The sequence below is a fragment of the Xiphophorus couchianus genome, chromosome 24 (genome assembly GCF_001444195.1).
Source record: "Xiphophorus couchianus chromosome 24, X_couchianus-1.0, whole genome shotgun sequence".
Lineage (NCBI taxonomy): Eukaryota > Metazoa > Chordata > Actinopteri > Cyprinodontiformes > Poeciliidae > Xiphophorus > Xiphophorus couchianus.
In genome coordinates, this window is record NC_040251.1 from 8,422,236 (window position 1) to 8,441,405 (window position 19,170).

At 36.0% G+C, this 19,170-nt stretch overlaps 2 protein-coding genes across 6 annotated transcripts in view; one reads left to right on the top strand and one right to left on the bottom strand.

Annotated features, from left to right (window-relative positions):
• The window catches only part of nckap5l (NCK-associated protein 5-like), a 49,561-nt gene extending 45,598 nt beyond the window's left edge, over positions 1-3,963 (top strand). For all 3 annotated transcript variants that reach the window (XM_028010010.1, XM_028010011.1, XM_028010009.1), the window contains 3 exons: positions 744-1,022; positions 2,015-2,172; positions 3,432-3,963. In XM_028010010.1, the coding sequence (XP_027865811.1) occupies positions 744-1,022; positions 2,015-2,172; positions 3,432-3,692 (698 nt within the window). In that variant the 3' untranslated portion in view covers positions 3,693-3,963. The remainder of the gene's footprint in view (positions 1-743; positions 1,023-2,014; positions 2,173-3,431) is intronic.
• Positions 3,964-7,038: 3,075 nt separating this feature from the next.
• On the bottom strand, positions 7,039-17,485 carry tmbim6 (transmembrane BAX inhibitor motif containing 6). 3 transcript variants are annotated; one of them, XM_028010015.1, is made up of 10 exons: positions 17,330-17,485; positions 15,904-16,011; positions 15,703-15,811; positions 13,435-13,555; positions 13,285-13,333; positions 13,079-13,176; positions 12,917-12,996; positions 11,624-11,724; positions 11,420-11,495; positions 7,039-7,954 (listed from the first exon to the last, which is right to left on the bottom strand). In XM_028010015.1, exons 2-10 carry the CDS (start codon positions 15,957-15,959, stop codon positions 7,931-7,933), a joined length of 714 nt encoding a protein of 237 aa, XP_027865816.1. In that variant the 5' UTR covers positions 15,960-16,011; positions 17,330-17,485; the 3' UTR covers positions 7,039-7,930. The 3 variants fall into 3 exon arrangements, with proteins under 3 accessions (XP_027865816.1, XP_027865814.1, XP_027865815.1); XM_028010013.1 differs by lacking the exon at positions 7,039-7,954 and adding an exon at positions 10,579-10,661; XM_028010014.1 differs by lacking the exon at positions 7,039-7,954 and adding an exon at positions 10,579-10,661 and having other exon boundaries at positions 17,334-17,438.
• Positions 17,486-19,170: the final 1,685 nt, after the last annotated feature.

Consider the following 19,170-nt stretch of genomic DNA (forward strand, 5'->3'; position numbering starts at 1 on the left):
TCAATTTTAAGATGTTTATTCTGGAAAAAATCTCATCTTTTTTCTGCAAATAATTTGCTAATGTTCTGGCAATAAAACAAAAATTATTATAGTGTGGCTCGTCATGCAACTCTCAGAAAGGACTTCAAAAAATGGCTTTTATTTCAATCATTCCTTCTGTGAGTTGTACGACAGAGTAATAGGGCCAGGCTGACGATAAAGTCACAATACCAGCAGAATAAAGAGGCAATCTTAGCCGAAAAACGTCTTAAAATACAGGGAAAAAAGTTGTTTTAATGAGAGAAAAGCTTCAAGTGTTATACAGATCTGACGTCACTGTTTAGTTTAAAACCAGCTGACCAAATGGGTTGGAGTTCAGGTTGGGTTGCTAGGCGACGGGCTGAGTTTTGCTGGGGTTGCTAGGTAACAGGCTGGGTTTGGCTGGTGTCACAAGGTGAAGGGTCAGTGCCTGCTGATTTGTGAAGTTATATTCAGGAGGTTTTTGAAACGACTCATTTTCCAGACACCAAAAAACATAAATTTATTGCTTAATTTTAATCTCTTGAGCTGTTTTTAGAAGCTGTAGAAACCCAAGTAGAAGTATAAAAATATAAAAAATGTTGAATTTTGCATAATATTTCCAAATTAGTGGTTGGACTGCAGATTCAAGAGGGAATTTCAACACTTTCTAATGCTAAAGTGTGATTATAAAACATTCCCAAACCTGAAGTGTGAAGTATTTTGCTTCCTTTTTGCTTCTGCAGGTTCCGGTGCTTCCACCTACACGCTGGACAGCGGCATCGGTACGTTCCCTCTTCCTGACTGCAGCAGCGGAGCCGCGGGACGGGGCCCGTCCAAGGGGCGGGCAGGGGCCGAGCATCACTCCGCCGGGTCCCCGGGTCGATCCGGGCGGCGGGCCCGAACCCTGGACCGGGAGCTGACGTCGCAGGAGGAGTGCTACACGTCGCACAAGCAGCTGATTCCCACCATCCAGTACTGCTCCATGCTGGAGGGGAGGAGCTCCGCCGGAGTCATACGTGAAGGTGCCAGAAAAAAAATAATCTCCCTGGTTAATCTTAGCTCAGGGGGGTTCAAAGTGTGGTCTGGGGACTATTTGTGGGCCTCGGAATAATTTTGTGGCCCCTAACTGCAGTTCAAGAATGTTTTAAGATGAGATCTCCATGAAAAGTTGATATTTTAAAACAGAAAATGTTAATTAGAACACAGGGATTTTTTCTTTTTACTAGTGTTTTTTAAAATTTTATTTTATATTAAGTCAAACCACAAGCATTCAGTGACGTTTTACTCAGAAACTTGGACAAACCCGTGCATTATACTTGACTACACACAAGTTTTTTAAAAAGAAAATTCTTATTTTATAAACATTTATACACCAAAAAAAAAAAAAAGAAAATAAGCAGTACAAAAAGTTAAATAACAGCAAATATGAAGGCAAATTTCATACTACACTACAAAAACACAAAATCTTACCAAGTCTTGTATATATTAGCAAGACATGCAATCTTGTTTCAAGTAAAAAAATCTGTCATATTGAAAAAAAAGGTACAAGTTCTATTGGCAGATTATTTCACTTATTACAAAATATTTTCCCCACTTTCTAAGTAAAATAATCTGCCAGTGAAACTAAAACGTCTTTATGAATATTAAGGAAATATTGACTTAAAACAAGTTGCTGAAGTTATTTGTATGTTAGTTTTGTCTCATTTCAAGTGTACTAAGATATTTGCATTAGAAACTAGACAAAGTATTTGGTAAGATTTTGTGTTTTTGCAGTGTAATGTTGGTTTTATCACAATATTACTTGATTAATTTGTTTTTGTGCAGGTAAAAGATAATTCACAATAATATCACTTTTGTGTTTTTTGAAAAAAGTAAATTTTTCCTCCTGAAGCCTTCCAACCTGTGGGATTTTGGCACTTACTGCAAAACGTTTGGACGTTCCTGCCTTTGTTTTTGTTGACCAGATAAAAGGTTTTTCCTGAAGGTTTTAGTTCATCTTATTTTACATCTGCAGATAAAGAGGCACACGGAGCGAACGTGTTCTCTCCTCGCTCCAAGACTTGGACGTTCCCCAATCTGAAGACTCCAGCCGGACCTGCAGAGGTCTACCTGGCCGTGGAGGAGGAGGAGGAAGAGGAAGACGCAGTAACGTTTGGATCCCCGTTCAGAGGGGTGAGCTATCCTTCATAAAACAAAAAAAAGTTTGAATAAATTTGCAAAAACGTTACTTACAAGTGTATCTCAATAAATCAGAATATCATGGAAAGGTTATTCTGATCCATTACAGGCTTTTATTTTAAGTTTGTTTTTTTTAATTAAACTCAAAATGTCCATATTGCCCTGCAAAAACACAAAATCTTACCATTTCTATTTTTGATCTAGTTTCTAATCCAAATATCTTAGCCGTCTTGAAATACGACAAAACTAACTCATATGTAACTTTTAAGCAAGATATAGGAACTTATTTTAAGTAAATTATTCTTTCATTTTAACTGCTTTTCCATTACAAATGATCGCAAAACTTTGTTGATGTTCCACTAATATTGAAAAAAACATACCATTTTGCAAGTGCGGTGTTTCCATTAAATAAGAAATACGGTTAAAATCATGTCGTCTTCTTCTTCATGGTTTCCGCCAGTAGTAACATCTGGTTGTTGATCACATGAATAAGGATGTTTCCATTTAATTGTGCTAATTTTGATACAGCTGATGGTAACGCAGCTGTTGATGGAAAACTAGTAATTAAACTGGGAGATTTTTAACTTATAACATGGAAAAATGTCTTATGAGTGGAAAAAATCTGCCACTGAAACTAGTATTTTTTTTATTTCAATATTTTTCACATTATTTTCTGTACACATGTCAAAAACACAAGAACAAACAAGTATAGAAATAGATAAACAATATCTAAATTCCTGTCAATGGCAACAACACAAAATATAGAGCAAAAACGTTTAGGTCAAAGCATAAGCTTATTACGCCTTCACCTTATTATACATAAAACGTTATCAAAATCAAAGCAGCAGAATCCTTCCTGTATATTTTCCTAAAACATACCAAGACAGACTTTTTATCAAAGTTGTTTGTTTAGCAAGTTATCAAGTTATTTTTATGCATTTATTGCATTTAAAGAGTAAAAAACACAGTTCTAACTCCTCACAACAATTATTCCACAACCTCTAACTATTATATTAATATTAATTATATTGTATTAATATTAATTTCAATTAATAAGTCGTGTTTAGGCGGGAAAAATGTGTCGTGTCTTGTGTGCTGCGTGAATAATCTATGTATTGCGAAAACACAGAACCACATTCTTCTCTTCTGAAATTATTAATGGCTTTAATATTAAAAATTCACAGCTGCAACCCACTTTTGTCTTCTGGACCTGATGCTGTTACATAAGATGACCATAAAATGTTTTCTTTCAGAACATGAAAGCCGGCGGCCCGTCCTCCAGTCGAGTGGTGGACCCGGGCAGCCTGCCCGTCCCGGCCCAGTCCGGGTTGAGCCGGAGGGGGAAGACGCGCGTGCCCAGCGTCCCCGAGATGAGCCGGGAGGCGGGGCTTGAGCTGCTCAGGGAGCGGCCAGAGGAGGCGCTCTCCCCCAGTCGCCCTCAGGTCCTGGAAACCCCCGAGTCGCTGAGCGACTCGCTGTACGACAGTCTGTCATCCTGCGGCAGCCAAGGGTGATGGCAGAGGGGGCCGGCAGGGGGCAGAGGCCCCATCTGTTCACTCTGATGCTACGACGGCGTATTGGGGCCATTGTAGATGGAGAGAATAAAAGGAAAGTAAATTTTCAGCAAAGAAATTAGAAATTTTGATCTCGGAAATTGTCTAGAAAAAACTTGGAAATTTCAGAGTTTGAAAAGTTGAAAATTTGCCAGAAAAAACTAAGACATTTCTAGGTTAATCTCAGAATAAAAAAAATGGAAGTTTGAATTTCAAAATAATTTTCTGACTTTCAAAGTGTGGGGGGGAAAGAAAATTTGAGATTAATCTCAGAAACCTTCTACAAAAAAAATTGGTAATTTCTGAGTTTCAAAAGTTGAAAGTTTGACATTTGGAAATTTTCTGCATTTGAAAAGTCAAAAATTAGCTAGGAAAAAAGAAGTTTTGAGATTAATCTAAAAAAATTTCTAGAAAAAAACTTGGAAATTCTCAGTTTAAAATGTCCAAATTCTTTTCTAGAAAATTTCTGAGTTTTGTCTAAAAAGGTTTTTGGCTGCAATGTTCTCCTCCTTTTTTTGTTTTGTTATCTACTCTGGCCCTGACACGCCGGCGTACTGATGCTGCTCACCTTAAAGAAGAAAAAAATTGTGCTTTTGCTGTCGTCAGTCAGCTGTTGCAACTGGAAAAGATGGATCGATCTCTTCTCCTCAGGATTTCCAAAACACGTGAAGCCAAAATAATTTAGGTTGCTCACTTTTTCACAATCAGACTGAACTGTGGACACTTCTCTTGAACTGATGTATACAAGACTTAAAGAAAAAAAAAAAACCCGCATGGCTCAGCTAAAGATCAGCACAAGAGGTTGTCACTTCTGTACGGAAGAGGATAAGGGCCACTGAGAAAAAAAAAAATAATTAATTTTTTCTCTGAATTCTAGAATTCTGACTTTGAGAAAAAGTCTAGGATTCTGACTTTTTTTCTCTAAATTTTACTTTAATCTTCAATTCTAGAATTTTATCTTAAGTTTTCTGTGAAAGTCTAGAATTCAGATTTTTTTCCTAGATTTCTGACTTTTGAGCTCAAAATTATGACTTTTTTTCAGAATTCTTGAATTCTGAGAAAAGTCCGATTTTTTTTTTTTCTTTTTTCTTTTTCCAGCGACCCTAATCTTCTTCCGTACTCCTGCTAGTCGCTCAGAACCGTTTTGTTCTTTCGTTCTCATTCTGGTAGAAAACTCTTCATTCATCGTGAAATACTGTTCTTCTTCTTGACATCATTTCACCGTAGAGTGTTGAGAAAAGATTAAAAACAAAACTTGGGAGCGCCTAGAAAATAATAATAATAAAAATAATAATAAAAAAAACAAAGAATGTTCATGTCTGTGTTCTCTGGTTGCTTCTCATGCATCATCATGTTTTAATGTAAAGAATAATTTTATTGATCACGTTGGTATTTGTTTTCACAGCCAGGGACGTGTCTGTTTCTGAATCATAATGCATTTTAGAGGTAATATATGCCAGCAATAATAACATAGACGAGAGAAAAAAAGGCTACATCATCTGATGGAAATGTATTTTTTATTATTTATTTATTTGAAATCATCTTTACGTGAAATCTGCAGTTCATTTCGCCGAGTAGATTCAGCTCTGATCTTTGTTTCTCCATCTCCGCCGTTGGTTTCTTAGCAAATAGAAAATCCTTACTGCCGTTTTTCAACTTTCTAAATAAAAGTGTTTTGATTTAAGTTCGCTTCAAGTGTTTTTGTTTCCCCCCTAAGTGCAGGATTCAGATTCACGCTGGAAAGGCATCCAATGAGATATCTTGCTTTATTTTCAATGTTCTCAAATACAGAACAAAAAATATAGAATTTTTTTCCAGACTTCATCCTCTATGCCAGTTTACATCTGTCCATCACCTATCTGTTTGTTCCCATAAAATGCATAATTACATATTTTGAATAAATATTTTTATATGGATTTTTAAAATTACATTTTAATTAGTTTCATCATTTGAAATGTGACAGCTCATTTACTTATTTCATAGTATATTCTACATTTATTTATGAGTATAGTTACTTTTTTCTTCCTATTTTGGCCCTCGTACACCGCTGCACTCACATTATGGTGATTCTGAAAATCATCTTTCGACCCTCAGTTTGGTGTTTCACGACCCCAGCCGGCTCCCCGCCCCCTACTTTGAGAACCTCTGCTTTAACATTAAACAGCCTTTCATTTATCAATCATCCAAATAACCAATTATTCCTCTCTGGTTGCCCATTTGTTCATCATTTCTCATTTTGATGTTCCTCGTTGATCCAAGATATTAATACCAAGTTGGTATTAGTGGTGGATCGATAATTTAGCTTTAGATTCCCTTTTAAAAAATTTTTGTTTTTTGTTTTATAGTTAATGTTACCATAGAAAGATTTTTGTTTTGATCTGCTCTCAAATAGCTTTTTGCACTTTATTTAGAAAACGTACACAAATCTGTTTTTTGTGTGCGTTTTGTCATGCATTATTTTTATCATGCATGATAAAAATAATAAAAGTGCTATAATCTAAATTCTGTTCCAGATTTTCAAAATAATTCAAAGAAAGAAAAACTAAAACCGTCTAAAGGTCAGGAGTTTGATATCAAGTATCGGATTGATACCAAAATACGCATACCTGTAGTTTGGACATTTATCCGCCACTGCGTTGCTCTTTTAGATGAATTACTTGGAAAATTTTAACTCCATGTAATTGTTTTAAATATTTATTTAAAATTTAAGTTCTTGTGTAGTTTGCAGATTAGGATTGCAGCTGAATATTTCGTCTGTGATCCAGATTTTTCTGCAGAGGAAGAATTTGAACAAACTTATTCTGAATTTATCATTTGTGTGGGTAATTGCAGCAGTAATGGCCGCCAACAAACGACCTTTAACCTGTCAGGACCAAACTATTTTCAGTTCACTTTGTAACAACAGTTTGTCTTTTCTAGACTGCAACCCAGTTTCTGAGGAAACCCACAAACAGGAACATTTGTTATTCTGTTATAAAATGTTCCGTTTTTCAACTGGAAGACTGAATTTACTTCACATTCTGCAAACATTTCTTTTCACTGCTCGCTCAAGAACCTTCGTCCTCTTACTCAGTTTCTCATCTGGATTTGAGTTTCACACAAATCTTATAAAATTGTTCTGCATCTCAAAGAAAAATGTTTTTTTAAATTACGTAGCAAAGAAACAATTTTTTTAATCATAATTTTACTTTTTCACCAAATAAACATCCTTAAAAAGTGGATGCAATGCATCCACTTTGCAGTACCTTACACGTCTGTGTCCAAGCAATTATTATAAGGTATAATAATTAAGGAAAAACAGGAAGTGTTAATCAGGAAATGTTCAACACATTTATTGAGCAAATGTATCAAATTAGTAGTTTTCGTTATACATAAACAAAAATTCTTCACAGTTTACACTTAAAGAAAAAAATAATTTTGCACTGCTGCCAAATTGCCTGGTTAACATTGTTATTTGGCAGAATAAAGGTTCAACAGCAGATTTTAGGGAAATTTACAAGAGGCGGGTTCCAGATGAAAGACCTGTCACTGTTAAACGAGCTGGGGGGAAAATAAAAGAGAAAAAGGACAGATGGGACAGTCTCCTTCCCCAGCATGTCTAAATTTATAAACCAGCTTGTCCAGCAACTTTATGTTCATCTGGATGGGTTTAATGGGATTAGTTTTGTCTGACAGGTTCTGTTTGAACATTTCTTACACAAAACAGAGAAAAACAGAAATGGAAAAAAACCTAAAAATTTTCTCTAAATCATGGGACACTAATCTTACATTTCACCACTGTGAACTGAGGAAAACTATAAATAAGAAAATCAAATAGAAATTAAACAGTATTCAGCTTCTGAATCTTACATGAGTCTTAAAAGTGAGTCTATTGTCTTAATTTATGGCACTAAAGAACAGTAATAGAAACTTCAAGCGCTGCTCAGAATCAGGGCCTATGTTAGGCAACACCCCCCTCTACAGGCCGAGCCAGATCACTGCAGTGTTGTGTTCTCCACAGCCAAACTGGAACTACCATCAGGGTACCACAAATTTACATTCAACCCTTGTAAGTTTCAAAAATAAGTCAATCAAAAAACAAAAACATAAGACCACATAAGAGTTAGATTGAGAAAAGGAGAAAGTAAATAAAAGCACCAAGTGCATCGCAAATTGTGCCTTTTCTGATTTTAATATTTGACCACCGGTTCCATCAGGTTTTACTTTTTTTCTTTCTTCTTGTCCTAAAAAAAGAAACAAAAGAAATAAATTAGTACAACTACAGAAGATTAGGGTCAGACTAATTTTTTGTTGTTGAAATTACAAGAAGTCATAAAATTATCCCAACGTTAATATTAGCAGAATAATGACGCAACAATACCAGAAGGAAGCCGTAAAATTACTAAAAAAAAGTTGCGACAATGAGCACAAAGTTTTGATAGTTACAGATTTGTCGTGACCATTCTTTAAAATCAAATGCGTCATTTTCACAACAGTTTTAAAGTCCTGCTACTAATAATTTGGTCTTTTACAAAAGACTCTCTTGTAAAACTGATACCAAAGTATAACTTCACAAGACGCTCAACATTCCTCTTTATTTTATTTTTTGTGTAGAAGTATTCATAAAATTACTAAATTATTCTTCTAAGATTTTATTCTGATAATAAGACGGTCGTAGAACTTTCTCTGGAAATATTCTGAATTTATTTTCAGAACATGACGTTCTGTCATATTATTCTGACTTTATTCTCGCATTGTTACGATTTCTCATGACTTTTTGTCATACTATTCTCATTATTATAACTATGACTTAATTCTCATATTATGAATTTATTCTGGTAATATGACTATTCTAATATAATTTTTCATGTTATATTACAACTATTCTCATAATATTAGGGATTTTTGTTGTATGACTTATCGTATTATGACTACTCTTGTAATACTCTGACTTTATTCACGTATTATTACGACTTTATTCTCATAATATGACTTTCATCTTGTATTGTGACTTATCTTGCACTGTTGTGACTTAATTTTCTTATTTTTCCCTTAGCCTAGACCAAAGACTATGTTGAACATAACATAAAACTGTGTTTATAAATCTATTTCAATTGTTCTCATCAAAATTTACTTTTGAAACCAAAGAGAAATGTCCAATATGAGGGTTTTATTACAGCTCAGCTGAAAGTTTTCTGTGGTTTATAAAGTTCTTGTTGCCATTGTAATCCAGGCTGGATTGTAACCAGAGAAGAAGAAACCAGCCTGACAGAAATCCACCCTGACCGATGATAAATGGCTGAAAACAAAAACCCTGTGTACATGCTTTCTGACAACACTCTTCAGCGTGGAGGCAGTTACAGAGTGAAGAAAACTAGAAGTTAATTATTTTCAGTAGATGTGAGGTGTTTAAAAATTTGGAGGAAGCAGAAATGAAAGGCTTTAAAAGGGAGGATGGCTTTTCAGGCTGAGAAAGTGCAAGCTTTTAGAAGATAACAGAAAGTTGCACTTGCTACATTTGATCCTTTTCAGCTTTCAACCTCTGTCCTTCTGGAAACAGTCACCGTAAACTTCAACAAGTTGTTACATTCCTGCTGTTTGCAGTTTTTCCACTTCTTGTAAATAGTCTTTTTTTAAAATACAAATACACACTTTTATTTATTACCCATTGTTAGCCATCAGTTTCATTTTTTGGGGGGGTCAGAGTGTATTTAATAACAGTACAGTATTTTCCAAAGCCTTACTGTACAGTCCGTTATTCTTACCTCTTTTACATTTAAACCGGCAACTGAGAGGAAAGAGGAACATCTTGAACCAGCTGCAAAAATCCCTTCTGATAGTTCCTTCATAAAGAAACTGCTGGATTTTTAACTGCACAGTATTTTTAATACTGTATATTTACTCTCACTGCACATTATATTATTCTGCTTTTATTTGTTTTAAATCTACATTTTGTATTGTCCATGCCTTGAAATTGGGCCTCTGTCTCCTTAAAAGCTCCTGCTCTTTCTGAAACTCTGCCTTCAGGAAGTCATCACAACATGGCTCCTCTATGAAACCTTTAACGAAGTTTTTACCACTGTTACTCTGAGATGCAGCTCCCTAATGAGCTCAGCAGACACACGGTTCCATCGAGTGTTTGCTAATTGTTACAGGCTAGTCTGAAGGAGCTGAGTGGGGGAACCGCAGAGGACGGCGCCTCTGTGAGGCGGAGGCTTGGAAACTTGGAGCTCCGAGAAGAATGCGGGGCTGGGTTCACCCAGATGTTTTGCACAGCTGGATGGTTGCCATGGAGATTAAATAATTTCTCAAAGATGCATGAAAGAATGTTTTTGATGAGGGAATAAAGTTCTAAAATGAGGAACTTCTAGAAGTTCCTCATTTTTGAAGATGAAAAAAGTCAATTTTACATGACACTGCCACTTTAAATTTCTTGTCCATTTGTTGTTGTTGCACCTGAATTTTCCCACTGAAGGACAAAAAATATTATTTCTAGTCTAATAATACTTTAGAGGAAGTCAGATTATGCTATATTTGGGATACACCCATTGGATCATTACTATTTACTACTCTTCTGCTATTCATGCAAAGTGGAACTGCTCAGTTTAGACAGCAGCTGTTAAACATAATTTTTTTAACTTTATTTTTAGGTTCTGGTGGCCTTCATTGAACAGTAAACTGACAGGAAATTTGGAAAAGAGAGAAGGGAAGAGATGCAGTCATTGATCCGAGACCAGGACTCGAACCCAGGAGTACCGCCTCTGCACACGGCGTGCGCGCTCTACCTACCGAGCCACCCAGCGACCTCTGACCTCTCATATTAATGAGTCATCAAGTCCTAGCAACAGCTCAGAATGTTGCAGCCGTACCTGTTAATGTATATCTGCGTCCCCATCATCTTCTCTACACATCAGAGGTAGGTTGTGAAATCACTGCACTCCCTCTCTTTCTCTATAAATATAAAACATTTGCCTCGGTCTTTACACTGTGAAGAAGCCTAACCAGCCACATCAGGGAGTAAACTTTTAAGATTTTAATAAATGTTTGTATTTATTGTTTTTTACCACACTGAAAATGATTTGAAAAAGATTTTTCTGATTTAAATACCTTATTTATATCATTATTCCAATTGAAGACAAATGAGATGTTTAACTTATTTTAAATATGACTACCTTTAGATAAAAAGTAATTTTTGTGCAGTGGCAGCAGAAGTTGGTAAATTTCAGTAAATAAAACTGAAAATATGTTTAAAACTCCATTTGGTGTTGGCTAAATGAAAGCATGAAGAAAACGACTGAAAACTCGTTAGATGATGATGATGCAATGGATTCAAGGAAATTATGGACAACCCTGACCATCCTCTGCATGAGTCTCTTGAGCCAGAGGCTTCTTCAAATTCACTGTGATACAGACTGCTACAGGAGATCTTTCCTGCAAACAATAACTCTTTGAACATTTTGAATTAAAATGAGTTACAACATTTAATTTCCCTTTGGTATCGAGAAAGTATTTTTGATTTTGAATGTGAAATGTGTTTCCTTCCTGTCTGCTGAGCAACTCCAATGATAATTCACAATTGGTTGGTAGATTTTATTTCATTTTTGAGGCAAGGAGACCCAGAGGAGCATTGGTGACACACTGCAGGAACGTCTCTGCGACCCGACCCGTGACTAACGCAGGATGGAGTAACGTTTCTGGAGTTTCCGTACCTTATCATTCATGGCCAAGATGATCATCAACTTTCTGAAGATTGTGATAAAATCCAGAAACAAGTCCACACAGTGCCTTAAAGAGCAGAACAGATGAGGTTAGGACTACCTGCCTGGGAGCCGATGGCAACTCTACGTGCATTTGCATGTTATTTGGTTAGGAAAACCAGATTAGGAGGCCCAGGTGAAGCGGGTCAAACTCACCACACGTAGTCCTTGTCTCCGTTCTCTGCCTTTTCGATGATGAGCTGAGTGTCAAAGAGGACGAAGCCGCACATGACGATCAGACCGAGGTACATGTGCGCCTGGCAGGGACAGAAATACACAACATGATGAACAACACCGTTAACTTCCTGGTCAAATAAAATGAATAGATAAGACGAGCAAAATGCTGTGGAAAACCTGCTTTTGAAATAAATTAAAAACCACATCCGTGACAATACATGCACAGCACTCAAACTGGTTGTAATTTTCAACACAATAGAGCAATTAACAATACATTACACATTGTTCATGTCTAATTAATATTAAACATTAACAAATGTCTATGCCAAAAAATATTGGCATATTTTTTAAAAACTCTCACTTGAAATTGTTTTAGCAATCCTAGCTGATGCATCTCTAATTGTAATTACATGCACAGCACTCAAAGTTGTTGTAATTTTCAACATAACAGAGCAATTAACAATACATTAGACACCAATAGAAGCAATGTACCGTGAAATCATAAAACCATAAAGTGGAATGAATTGCAGTCTGCAGTCTAAACATATAATACATCCAGCATTCAGAATGTTGTGTTTTTATGAGCAGAGCGGATACTCCAAGTGTTTTATTTTCATTTAAGGGTGACCTACTTTGCTTTTTTTAACAGGTTAGGATACGTCTATGGGCTACAAAAGACATTCTTTAAATTTTTTCCACCAAATCATTGTCAGATATTGAGATTTTAGTCAGAAGGAGATGTTTTAGGGCCTCCTGTCACTTTAACTTCAAAGAAACTGCTGCTTTCCAGACACCAAAAATCATTAACTTACTGTAAAAAAAACAACTTAATGTTTTTTGTTTTTAAACACTGGCTGTATTTAGAAGCAGTTGAATGAAACACAAACACAAGTACAAAAAGGTGCAAAATGTATATTTTGTACAATAAATCCAAAGGTTTGACAGTCCAGATTTAGAAATATTGGCCTATCTTTTTAAACTCTCACTTGAAATTGTTTTAGCAATCCTAGCTGGTGCATTTCTAATTGTAATTATCTGATGATTAAGCTTCCAAAAATAACTGAAAATCATTGAAAAGGAGGTTCAGAAAGGTTTTCTTTTGTCTGGATGTTTTCCACAATGTTATCAAATACAACAATGAGTCATTCAGCAGTTATGCTCAGCATGGGTTTATATGCAAACATGAATGTGAACAGTAAAAACATCCGCCGTCAAAGAGGGTGAAAATAAAGAAGTTAGGGTAGAAAAATGTCTGCATGTTTCAAGACTTACCTTGAACAACATCAGAGACCCGAAGAAGATGTTCATCAGAGACATGAGGAAGAGGATAGAGAGGCCAGACATCAGAGTGCCTGAGAGCACAGGAAGTGGATTCAGGGTGAGGTTATAATATTCAACCAAAACAATATGGCTTCCAGCAGAGGAGTCCTTTACCTCCCAGGAACAGGTAGCTCCTGCGTTTCGCATAGAGCGCGCTCAGAGTGAAGCAGCTGAAAATCACTGAGGTTCCCAGGAAGGCCGTCATGATGATGCTGGCAGGAAACCAACCAGAGCGAGGAGTAAATTCAGCTGCCGAAAGCTCTGGAGACTAACGGCTAAAGCTTGTTTAGATAATAAACACACAGTAATCTTTCACATACCTCGGGTTGACCGCGATGACAAAGTCCAGTGTGGGTCCAAGGCCGACGCCTGGAGCAGGAGACAGGAGTGTAAACACCGGCATGAACCTTCGCATGATTACAGACCAACTTCCAAATGTACAAATTTAAACTGGAAATAAATCAGTTTACCTGTGAGGAAGGCAAATCCAGCAAGGATTCCCAGTCTCTTCTTCTCTGTCTCAGGGTTGTGGGGTGTCATGGCGAGCCAGAACATCATGGCCAATGAGCCGATTACAGACAATATGCCGCCCTGGAGGGATGGCGCACAGCAAAGTCATCTCATAGCCACGACGTTTGGTTGCAAATGTTTATTTTAAGTGTGTTTGAGTTCTTTTTATTAACTCTGAAAACAGTTTAACATTAAAACTCAACATTCAAACACAGTTTAGAAAATTTTAGGATAGAAATCTGAAGACTGTGTGTTCTGGAAGAAACTGAAATGAAATGATGTAGTATGAGGTCATATCTTCACTAACTTCCTGTTTAGAGATATTAGAGACATTTTTAAAACATGCACACCTCAAAAACATCTGAATGAGCTTTAAAGCAACATTTAAAGTTTAGCACATACAAAACACTTATTGTGAAGGTTAGAAGGAAGTTGTGTCTCAGTTTTTCATTTGTGTTGAATCGTTTAACAAAATAGCAAAAAAGATCATAAGACTGCTGGACACAAAAAGCCTCATTATTACGGCAATTTTCTCAAGTATAAGCAAACTATTAACAATAATAAACCTGACAACTTGATAAGTTAACAGAAAAATAATCCAGCTAATAGTTTATCAGGTAAAAGTAAAGATAGATGGCTGATCAACAAAATATTCTGCATTATCTCCAGCACAGTTTGCAACCAGAACACAAAAAATAGCATGTTGCTTTTAACAAATGTTCACACAAAACATGGCTGCACAGATGGCTCACTGAAACCATGCTGTGGTAGTTTATAGATCACAAAGAAATGGAAGTTAAATCAAATATAAGGATTTGGACAAGAAAAGCTTAATCTTTACATGTTTTAACAAGACGTATTAAATATAAGAGATGTGCCACCAGCCTCGTGTAGCAGCTGATAAACAGAGCATGCGGCCTCTTTGGTTTGCTTTCACTTTCTCTGAAAAGTTAAAGTCATCAAATGAAACAAAGAAAAGAAAGAAGACCCGTAACGACAGAATTTAAAGGATTTAAAACATCCCCACCCAAACTGGACTTTCCCTGCAGGACAGACTTCATTAGACCTTGGAGTGTTTCGTTTAGCTGCTGATCCGTCAGCTGTAGAGGTAACAGGAGAAGGTTCTGTGGACTGGTACCGTCACTTTTTAAACCAAACCAAGTCTACCTTCAGACAGCAGGCTGCCCATGCGCCTGACAGGATACATTTTTCTGGATTATAAATTGAAAAAGTAATTATTACGATTAGCTAAAATATTGTTGTTTTGAGACCAATTTCAAGTAATATGTTGATAACGGCATAATAATGAAAGTTTGACCTGTACATCAGAATGGAAATGACCATACTCATTTTACTTTATCATGCGATTAATTAATTACTTATTGCTTACATGTGTAACCCTTATCAGACTGTTCTCTGCAGTTTGAACAGTATGTTGCATATTATTGGATCGTTGACATGAGATTATGTGTCGTGATTCTACACCAGAAGACTCTGGATGTAAACAATGCCTGACGCAAGCGATGCCGACACTTTGAATGGAACTAATCAATGGAAACTTGATTTAATCAGTATTTAGGATAAAAGTTTGAGTCTTTCATTTTTATTTCTGTAAAAGGTTTGCCGCTGCTCTTTTTGGGGTCGGAACCCTTTGAGACAGAAATCTGACTGTGGTCACATTTCATTAGTAGAATGAAGAACCACGCAAAAATAAATTGGATTTTATAAAACTAAATAAAAAATGGAATCAAACATCCAGGTCAGCTGTGTGAACGTAGCCCAATGTACAGCAGCCTTATCAGTCCAGACCAGCCTCTTCACACACGTATCTCAGTGAACCTTGGCTGCCCATAAACGTCTCTCTAAGCAACTTGTTTTAAACTCTTTAGATCACTTTCTTGAAAGACTCGACTTCTGCTAAATCACAAAGGACGAACATTTTGTAAATGCTACATCTCATCACATTCATATGTCACTTAAAGTCATTCAAATCTAACTTATTCCACCCCTGCCAATGTCATTTTAAGGAGTGAAAAAGTTGTTTGTTTGTTTTTAAAGCAAATGAACTGTAATTGGTCATAAGACCATGGACGTGGTGGTTGGGGCGTAATCTTTGAAAACTTTTGAAAAGTTTTATTTCAACAGAATTAGCTCAAATTTGTTTGCTTCTGTTTAACTTTGCCATTTAAAAGCTCAACCTATTCCTGTTGCAGTTCATTCTGACCTACCTGTAAAAGGCGGGTGACCACGTGAACATATGAACCGGCTGCGGCCACAAACATACAGACAGCCAAGCTGGAGTACACATTCTTCAGGTGCACCTGGGTGGAGTGAGATCTGCAAAGAAGATCCCAGCAAAAGAGGCATGAGAGATGGCGACACAAGTTAATGCGTATTAGCGTCACAAACTGAAACGAAAGCTTACATACATTTGGGAAAACCTGAAGAGGGCATCAATGTTGATGTTGCGGTCAAACACGTTCATGATGGTATCAGGTGTTCAGGATCTTAAGAGTGTTTTGATCCAACAATGCCTCCTGTGAAACAAAATTAAAATACTGCTTAATTTTATTGACCTTTGATTTTTATTGTATGGTCATAAAACACTGGTTTGTGTAAGACAGCCAGATTCAAAGATAGTTAAGGATAAGGATTTGCTAACGATTCATTTTGCTGCATATAAATGTTTGCACCTTTTAAAATAAATAATTTCTAGCAAAGATATACAAATAATAAGACAGCCAAGCCTTATTGCAAAACAAATAATCTAGTTTTGTGAAAGGTTGGGCAGTATGATATGTTATAATAAATATAACTTAAAATAAATACAAATTTTCCTCACCGTTTCTCATCAGAGCTTATAGCCCTTTTTGAGATTCTTACAATTTTAGGCTCTGTTATCGATCTAACAGGCTGAAGACAATTTAGCATGTCAAATGTGAACTTACAATTAAATATATCAGCAAACGATAACTGCATTTAAAACAGTCATTTGAAATACTATTAACATTACACGAAGAAAAAGTGTGATTTGACACAGAAATTAGCTCCTTTGATGCTGTAACCTTTCAAACTTGTAATATGTATATATGTATTCGATCTTGGGGTTTTCTGAAACTTTTTATTCTAAATCAAAATTAATTGTGTTGACATACATTTAAAAAAATAGCTAATACGTATATTACAATAGGCGCTAATAAATATCAAATACAAGAGACAATGTCAACAACAGTTGGATTTCCCTTTTTAGTTTTTCCACTAGTCTGAGTACAAATAGATTTCTGGTAATCATTTCTCTTTTTTAAAAAATATTTAAACCATTTTCAGTTCAAATTTAACACTCAATAATACAATATAAACGCAGTGACATTTTCTCAATAAAAAAGCAACTATTAAATTAAATAGTCTACATTTAGAATCAATAACCGACTGGTACTCCATTAAAACAAACATAATTGCGTAATTTAAACAAGACGTTAAACCACTGTTTAACATCAAATGTCAACGGCTAACTAGCACATATGCAAATACACCGAACAAATAAAAGCTGTGTAAACAGACGCTAGAGTTCAGTTTTGTCGTTCAAATTTAAAGGTAGCCCAAAAGTTGATTTTTAAATAGAAACAAAAAAGCGCTAACGTGGTTATGAATAGCTGTTGTAAAGTCAGCGTTAACTAACGTCGGTAGCCCAGCGAAGCCCGCTAGTTAGCTAGCTAGCTAACGGTTGCTAAATCTGTCAACACAACTCGACGTCTTCGGTATTTTTCACCAGAAAGCCGCGGCTAAAACCAGTGACGACTCTACAGCTAGCATTAAAATACAACCATACAACAAAACACATTGGGGCCAACACACCTACTGGGCTCTGCCTTCCGAAATGTTCGGGTGCTTTCCTGGATCGCTCGCTGCTACGGTTTCTTAACAAACCAGTACGTGTCAGTCTGCTGATGTCACCATGGAAACACCCAGAAGACTTCATGACACCGAAGTCGGCACTCGATTTGTACCTTCAGCAAACGGCTGGATCCACTTTTGATTTCTGTAGTTCAGCAACTAAACTGATTAGATTGATCAAACCATAGGTGAATTATTCCATATTGATTGTAGCTTCTTAAGAAACATGTAGTAATAAATGAAACCTTGAGTTTATTTGTGAAAATTAGACAACAACAACAAAAAATCTTTATTGGGGTCACAGTACCCAAAAGTTGTAATTAAGTAAGAGCAGTAGCCTATGCATTTTATGCATTTTAGTTCCAGTAAAAGTTAAAAGTAGCCATCCAAGAAATTACTCAAAAAATATTTGGTAAAAAGGCTACTTTTAATTACTTCTCCAATAACGGATCACAACATCTGACTTAATATTTTATAATGATGCCATCAGACAGAAAAAAATACATAGTTCCCACAAGTCTGAACTGGAAATAATCTGCGTCATTGAGCCGCCATCTTGGTAGGCAAATGTTGTGCAAATCATAGATGAACCTTTGACACTAACAAAAAGAAACTGTCCAGATATTTAACTTTAGTCAGCTGCAAAGTTCCCAGAAGTGTCACTTCACATGAGAATTATGTATGATGTAATGTGCAAAGCTTGATATGCTAAAGACCAAAATGAGAAACAATAACATAATCACAAAAATAACAAACCAAGGCAGAAGAAACACATTTCCAATCTTTTTCAATGTAAAACCTTTGAAACTAAAATTTATTTGTAATGTATTTAAGTACTATATAGTGATAATGTATAGTGTTCACTTGTTCACTGTATCTTTTTGATACAGTGATACTGTCAGGCTTGACAGATGGAAGAAGAGTCTCACTTAACACAAAGTGATTCGATTTGTATCATTTACAAGAATAGCAATACTTTCTGAAAATATTACTCATATAAATGTATGAAGTAAGATATAGTAAAACAACTTCTATAAGTAATCCCCCCCCCCCCAAAAAAAGTTACTCAAATACGATTGAGTGAAGCTATACCCAAGGTGGCATTAAAACTCTGCAATGCCCCTTTAATAACGCTCTGAATCGGACGCCAACTTCATCCGCGACCAGCTGCAGTGACGTTCGCATTTCGGCGACGTTGTTGCGTTTGGTAAATAAATAATCTGCTTTGTTTTATGTGAACATTGCCTGTGAAAACAAATGTGTAATTTTATAACAGAGCCTCTACTCATTGACGAATCTCTTTGCCACTTCCTGATGCGTTAACTGGGAAACGTTCACCTAAAATGGCCGTCATGTCGTTTCTTTGTAACCAGAGACTGCGAAACGACGTCATTGCTTGATTACTCGACTTAATGTTAAGTCTAATTTTAGTTTTTAGTTTGAAAGTGAAATAAATATCAGAGGGTTCATATTTTACCGTCAAAAATTAGTTTGCCTTATAGAAATAAATTAGAGCTATTTATGAATGCACCTTAGTATAACAGTTCAGTATGTTTCATTATGACGGGCATGTAAAAATGTAAATATTACTTTAGTTTTTGAATTCAATTTGCCTACGTTGAGATAAATACGCAGTCCAACTGTTGTTGTTGTTTTTTTGGGGGTTTTTTTTACCGATACATAATCCTGAATTCAGTTGTTACCCCTAATGTGACTGAACCCAAAATTGTCCGTGAAAGTTTTGGTAATTATTTATTTCTCATTTAAAAACATTATTGACAAAGAAAAAAAAAGTTAGGTTA